The sequence below is a fragment of the Arachis hypogaea genome, chromosome 19 (assembly GCF_003086295.3).
Source record: "Arachis hypogaea cultivar Tifrunner chromosome 19, arahy.Tifrunner.gnm2.J5K5, whole genome shotgun sequence".
In the NCBI taxonomy this organism is placed as follows: domain Eukaryota; kingdom Viridiplantae; phylum Streptophyta; class Magnoliopsida; order Fabales; family Fabaceae; genus Arachis; species Arachis hypogaea.
The window spans coordinates 131,389,618-131,397,246 of NC_092054.1; the positions used below are offsets into that span (position 1 = coordinate 131,389,618).

General features: G+C 38.6%; 1 protein-coding gene across 1 annotated transcript; it reads right to left on the bottom strand.

Annotated features, from left to right (window-relative positions):
- Positions 1-4,679: 4,679 nt before the first annotated feature.
- On the bottom strand, positions 4,680-5,883 carry LOC140182351 (serine/threonine-protein phosphatase 7 long form homolog). The gene is made up of 4 exons (XM_072228520.1): positions 5,785-5,883; positions 5,180-5,523; positions 5,011-5,098; positions 4,680-4,877 (listed from the first exon to the last, which is right to left on the bottom strand). Exons 1-4 carry the CDS (start codon positions 5,881-5,883, stop codon positions 4,680-4,682), a joined length of 729 nt encoding a protein of 242 aa, XP_072084621.1.
- Between the last annotated feature and the right edge of the window lie 1,746 nt (positions 5,884-7,629).

The following is a 7,629-nucleotide window of genomic DNA, read 5'->3' on the forward strand; positions in this document are numbered from 1 at the left end:
ATGCCCAAACATTATTAATGTGATTGCAAATTCAATTTGGTACTTCTCGTTATAAGGGCGTATTAGACTAAATGCTGATGACCTTATCTCCTATCATATAGCCATTAACAATTAACCACCCCAACTAAAATGAGTGGACCAAAATTTAGAAGCCTTTACACATTTACACCTTTTTGTATAAAACTTTTCGCAAAGAAAATTGTTATTTAGAGAAAAAAAATTCAAAGACCAGCAACTTTTATTTATATTAATTAACATTTTTTTGCCAGAAATTTAGTACCATATCTTTAACAAATACTTTTAAATATTATTAATTAATTGATTATTAAAAATAATAAATTGTGTTAGCTCTGTAACACTATTGATTTATAGGCATATAAAAACATTAGATACTATTGTATATTAAGAGTAATGTGATGTGTATTACCTTCGTGTATAATAAATAATAAGTGAAAGAAAATTAAAAAAAAAATTTATATCATAAAAAATACAAAAAAAAAAAAACATAAATAAAAAGAATGATTCAAATATCATTTCTCTTGTATTGAATTGCATCTCATTTGTTATATAAGAATTTGGTAGAATGACAAGCAAATTTTGTCATAAAAGTTTTTGTCTCTAAATTAAAACTATGTTTATTTATAAGTATGGAATATTGAAATAGAAAGATCAAAAAATATATATAAAATTATATTTGACAGATGAGATATAGACATAAATATTGTATCTAGTTAGAAATATTAAATGAATTTATTTTGTATTTTTTTTACAGAGATACTAACAAAGAATACAACTTATTTTTTATTTTATCTTTTATCATTCCTATCAACTTTTCATAGTTATATCTTTTATTATTATATTTTTTTCCTAAAAATTTCGTATGAAAAAATAATAGTAAATTAGACTTTTATATTTTGCTTTTTTTATGTTTAGTTTATCACCAAATAAAATACAAAAACATTAATTATTGTATCTCTATGTTTGCATTTTATTTTGGATAAATCACCCTTATAAACCATTTACAAACCAAATTTATGTGTATCCCCAAGTAAAAAAGGCTACGTGCATGTTCCAGTTTACATTTCTATATAAATCGAATTTAATGAATTTGAATTAGGGTAATACGTAGTAAATCAAATCTATAGAACTCAAATTACTTGAAATTGTGATTCACATGTAAATCGAATTCAAAGAATACGAATTATGTCCTCTCATACTAAATCGATGCTATAAAATTCGATTTGTATGGTCCATGCTAAATTGAAGCAACAAGGTTCGATTTATACTCAGCTAGTAAATCGAATCCATTGAAGTCGATTTGCAGTGATATGTAGCTTATGGTAAATCGAAGTCACTAGCTTCGATTTACTATGTATCATACTATATGTATAAATCGAATGCAATTAATTCGATTCATAGAGTCCTAACGTATATAAATACGAGCTCAACGTGAATTTTTCACCATAGTGAGATTCACAATGGCTAGTGATGAGAGTTTTTTAGTTCTGGTACACTATAGAGGGTCCATTAAGAAGAAAATGCGATCAGGAATTCAATTTACTGATAAAGACCCACTGAGTATTTTTTCTCAAACCTTCGACAAGTTTCGCTGAGTTTCAGAATACTATTCTCCAGAGACTAGGTCTGTATAGCGTGAAACGGGTGAAGAAGTTATTCTATAGAATCCCGATTTCCATGTTACGCGATGATGTGAAGTACGATTCATTCGTTATAAGTAATGACGAAGATCTGCAAGTTGTGTTCCATTGTCGTCATCAGTTTTTCGAAATGAGGATCCCAGAGCTGTTGGCGAAGCTTGTGGATGTGGTATCTAGTTTTAGAGGTTCAAACCGGAATCCTCAATCTTCAAGACATCTAGCCTGCTCTAGTTCCATGTCTGTTGGTGCCTCGTCAGCTGTGCCGGTGATTGTACCCGAGGCAGTTTTAGTTGTTTCTCCGTCCTTTGCATCTAATCTGAACCGCAATACTGATGCAGGAGTTGGTGAGACTAGACCATTGAGGGATGTTGCGATTGCGATGCCTGGTACTCCTATTATGGTCCCTGTTTTCGGAGAGGGTGGAGTATCGGATGGGATTGAGGATGCACTGCACGATGATGATGATGATGATAATGTGGAGTGTGCTACAATAGCTTATGATAGTGACGTTGACATACCACAGACCACTCCAGTTATGGGTGGCGGAGAATCTAGTTCAGGAACTCATTAGTACCCCCCACTTGTACTTCTCAACTTTGGATTTGGATGCCATGGCATAACAGAGAGATCCGGGAGAACTTGTTAGTTTCAGGGCCAGAGATATACAGAATATAGTTGTATCTGAATTTCAAGTTGGTCAGGAGTTTTAGGATAAAGAGGAGGTCGTGTTAAGTGTGAAGACTTATAGCATCTGCTGTGGGATTGAGTACAAGGTGTTGGAGTCCGTTCATCGCAAGTACTATGACAAGTGCAAGGAGTTCGGCAACGGGTGCACATGGCTCATTCGGGTTAGCCTCTGTCAGCGCAGAGGTATTTGGGAGATAAAATGGTACAATAGTTCTCACACTTGTCTAACCACATCGATATCTAGTGATCACAAGATGCTTGATTATCATGTCATATCGGTCTTCATGTTGCCCATGATTAAAGCTTATGCTGCTGTCTCGATCAAGGTACTGCAGAATGCCACGGAGGCACCCTTTGGGTTTAGAACGACTTACAGGAGGGTTTGGATGGCTAAACAGAAGGCCGTGGCATAGATTTACGGAGATTGGAAAGTCATACAATGACTTGCCACGATGGGTACTGGGTGTGTAGATTACGATGCCATGTAGTGTCGTGGTTTTGAGGACGAGTCCTGTGTAGGTTGGTGGGCAAGTGGATGAGTCTTCAGCTTATTTCCGTTGTCTTTTCTGGAAATTCTCACCGTGTATCGAGGTCTTCTATCATTGCAAGCTGTTGGTCAGTGTCGACAGGACCTACCTATATGGCAAATACAGTAGTACACTGCTTGTCGTGATTGCTCAGGATAGCAACTCCAACATCATTCCTATTACATTCGCACTTGTAAAATGTGAGAATGTTGAGTCATGGTCACTCTTTTTATCTCACCTTCGGCAGTATGTGATGCCTTAACCGGGTATTCTAGTCATATCAGATAGGTACAACGGGATAAAAGCTGCTTTGGAGGCTCCTGATGGTGGCTGGCTTCCGCCTAATGCATACCGGGCTTTTTGTATCCGTCACATGGCGGAGAATTTCGCCCTAACTTTTAAGGGCAAGGATGTATGGAGGTTATTTGTGAATGCTGCTTATGCCAAGACCGAGGTCGAGTTTCATTACTGGTTTGACATCCTCTGATCCGAAGATCCTGCAATGTGTGATTAGACTAATCGAATTGACTATGCACATCGGACTCAACATCGGGACGAGGGTCGAAGATTTGGGCATAGGACTACGAATATCTCCGAGTGTGTGAACTCCATATTAAAGGGTGTGAGGAACCTTCCAGTGTGTGCGTTGGTGAAGGCCACTTATGGGAGATTGACCGAGCTATTTGTTCGGAAAGGAAGAGAGACCGAGGCACAGTTAAAAACTGTGCAGTAGTTTAGTCAGCATCTGATGAAGGCAATCAAGGCTAACTTGAAGGCCTCAAAGTGTTTTACCGCGACCTTGTACGACAGGGATAACTCTGAGTTTACTCTGGCTGAGACCACTCCGATCGGGACTTTTTCACTTGCCTCTTACAGAGTTATCCTCACAGGCCAGACATGTGATTGCGGCTATCTTCAGGAACTTCATTATCCATGTTGCCATGCCTTAGCGTCTTGTGCATATGCATACTTGAATTGGTCCACCTATGTCCACGAGGTGTATCACCTTAGCTCCGTGTTTCATGTCAATCGAATGGGATTCACACCTCCAATCCTAGAGGGGTTTTGGCCACCATATGATGGTCCGACCATCATACCTTATCCGGCTAAGAGATGTGCGTCTGAAGAGCGTCCCAAGACCACCAAGATCCGGACTACCATGGACGAGTTTGACCCAAACAGGCCTAAGAGATGTGGGCTTTGCAGACAGCCCGGCCACCTCTACCATAGTGGCCCCCGGAACTACCTAAACTACTACCACCTCCGTCACCACCATCATACCCTCCACCACCGTCACCACCTCTTTGTCCACCGTCGTCACCTCCATCATCCCGTCATCACCACCGTCGTCCTCACCACTACTCTCATCCTCTCTGCCTCTCCCTCCACATCGGGCTCGACCTTGACCACCACCTCTAGCTCCTCTTCGTCCATGACCCCTCCTCCCTCGCCGTCCATGACCCCTCCCCTCCATCACATCAATGAAATCCTCCAAGCACCTCCACTCACACTGGCTCGATCGTGTCCCTACACGACATCTCCGCTCAACACAACGGTTGTCCGGGACATCAGGCACCTGGTCTATACCAGGGACTCGTCCGAGACCACGCTGTCTCACCTGAGCTGGTATCGCAGCTGCTCTGGGGTCACCTAGGAGGAGCTCAAGAGACAAGAATCTCCTGTCGTACTGATACCACCACTGTAGGTACTCTTGTGAAGGTCCTGAATCGGCAACCACGTCAAACTGTAGCACATGCTGCATTCTATTGGCCCAATGAATGTGCCAACCCTATAATGTATCAGGAAATCACCGACCTCCGCCTCTCCCATCCTTGGACATTAGAAAATCTATGTTCAGTGCAGCACAAGGTTGATGTTGAACCCCACTAAACTGCGGCAGCACCCGATCTACCTGATACCACTCAATGACAGTGAAATAGATCAATGCTGTCGCAACCCTCCATAACTCCATATTTCGTGGCTCCAATATCTTGGTGTGCATCACCTAAACGACATCAGGTAAGCTATATGGCATCCATAAGAACTATTAAAATAAGTACTTATCGTTAGTCATCATAAACAGTAAAAGGTGCAAATACAACATTAGAGATGAACAAATTGAAACCATAAATACTCACATCCCCAGACTGGAGTAAATCTATCCAAAGCCTCCAATGCACGATACGAGGCCCCTTGTCGCTCAACGTCGGCTGATAACCTACCCATCTGAAAACCAAAATATTTAATCAACAATAAAGTAAACTGATAAATTATTAAAAACATGATGCATAATCCAAAAGAGAGTACCTCAACGCCAACAGCCAATAAAAGACATCAAATCCATTCAGTCGGAAACCAGGGAACCTCCAGAAGATCCACGACTGCAGGAGCTGCAATGGACTGGCTAACTTGACGACATTTCTGTTGGCCACACGACATATGCACCTGTATAACCATGACAGTGTGGTAGACCCCCAGCTATACTGACCCATGTCCTCTAGCTTGGCGACATACGGTAGCCAACAGATGTGAAGGCATGTACCAGACTTATCTTCAAATAACTGCATTGATAACAACATCATGATATACGCCCGGGTATACTTCCTAACCATCTCATCGTCTGCCCCCTGCGAAAGCTCACAAAATGTCTCCTGGAACCAAGTGCACTTCACTGTGAACTTATCGATGTTGTTCGCAGGAGGCAAAACACCCAACAGCTCCTCAAACCATGCCTAAGCTGGGAGGTCACCCTCGATTTGCCGCTCAAAGTCTGTGAGGCATACGCTGACATACTGACCGTCGATCGGGAGCCCTAACTGGTATGCCACATCCTGCAGCGTAATTGTTCTCTCCCCGAATGGCATGTGAAAAGTATGCGTCTCTGGACGCTATCTCTCCACGAATGCGCTCACCAATGGCTCATCCAATTTAAACCAAGTCTCGTTCAGTCTTGCAAGATGGTATAAACCGGCCATCTGCAAATACGGAACGATCTTGTCATCCAACGACATACCGTATTGCCTTCTCATGCTAGTGATACATCGATGGGATGGAAAATGATAGAAATTTTTTTATCACAACCATAACAAAACAATGTTCAATTCATAAAATTCACATAAAGCTAAACATTGCACGCCCTAATTTTTAAAAAATTGTTTACAATAACGCCCAACAAATTGTTCACAAGACCCAACCCTAAACACTAAATAATTCATGACCCAATTCCAAAAAAAATTCCAAAACATATAATCTCACACGTTCAAACAAAATAAAAAATGTTAAAACTAAATGGACTTAAGTGTGTGACTACTCAATCAATCAGCATATTTTATAAATTTAATAAGTTAAAACAATATCGCAATACACAATCAGCATCATGCCTGTAACAATTGGGTTATTTTGCACCCAAATTCTAAACTAAATCTCGCTGAATATAAATTTAATAAGTTAAGAAATCTAACATAGCCTACAATCCTAACTAACCTTTCTAGTAACCATTTCAATTTCTCAAAATCTAACTAACTAATAGCTTATTACTTCTAACCAACACTTATACTGAAAAAAATAAGATTCTAATTCCTAACTAACGACTTTAAACAACTACTATAAGAAGCATGTTAACATTACTAGCATGACTAAGTTATGTTCAAAACTAAAATTTTGTTCACTAACCTCTTCAAGGACGGCACCTGCAATATGCGCGACTCCATCTAACCGATACAGGTGATTCAAATCGTCCTCTATGTGTACAGATTTGAATTTTCTGCGGGATTTTCTCCAAGATTTGGGAGGGAGGTGGTGGAGTTGGGTTGGGTGGGGTTGGAATGTTGGTTTCTAATTCGAATAAATTGAATTCGAATTACATATAGCCATTCGAATGTAAATCAAATCTATTGAGTTCGAATTATATAAAGCCACGCATGCTTGTAAATCCAACATATTGAGTTTGAATTACTATTAGCCCTAAATTGAAACCATTAGATTCAATTTACTATATACAACATTCAAATACATATAAGCCCATTGTAAATCGAATTCCATCGATTCGATTTACTATGTGCATGGTCAAATCGAGTCTCATTGATTCGATTTAGTATAAGGTACGATATACATGTAATTCGAATTTTATAGTTTCGATTTACTATTCAAACACCTAATTCGAATTTATTAAATTCGATTTATATAGATTTGTAAATGAACACATCCAGGTAACGTTTTTGGGTTTGAGAGATTCAAATAATTTTGGGGTGAGTTTAGTTTATAGAAATGAATTATCCTTTTATTTGTAGTATCTTGCTTTGTGCTGTTTTCATAACCAAACACAACCTAAAAAAATTAATTACTGATTAGAAGTAACAATTACTTTTGAATTGTCGTAAAATATCATAACATGAGAAAAAATGAGCAATTTTCAGGAAATTTTTTATTTTATTTAATTAAAAAAATCCAGTTTTGTAGCTAAGAAGATCATGATAATTCTTTTTTGGCTTTTTTGACTAATCTGTAATATATAATTTAGCAAGTGACATACTCCCTCACGCAAAATCATTTTTTAAGTTAGTGTGAATTTTTTCGATATATTTTTTCTTTTCTTTTTTATTTATTTTATGCTTTTTGATGTTTAGTGTCGAGCACCATGTAATCAAGAATGATATGGAACAACCTACCAACTCAACTAAAAGAGAGAGAGAGAGAGACTATATATTATTGAATTTGTAAAAAGTAATTACTAATTAGTAAAACGTTTTTTCATGGAG

Bases quoted from the DNA above. Each gene is read 5' to 3' on its own strand.
- LOC140182351 (XM_072228520.1), bottom strand. From the start codon at position 5,883: ATGTCGTTGGATGACAAGATCGTTCCGTATTTGCAGATGGCCGGTTTA. The intron at 5,524-5,784 runs GTGAGCGCATTC...ACTTGGTTCCAG, and splicing joins TTAAATTGGATGAGCCATTG to GAGACATTTTGTGAGCTTTC. The intron at 5,099-5,179 runs GTACTCTCTTTT...TTTGGTTTTCAG, and splicing joins TATTGGCTGTTGGCGTTGAG to ATGGGTAGGTTATCAGCCGA.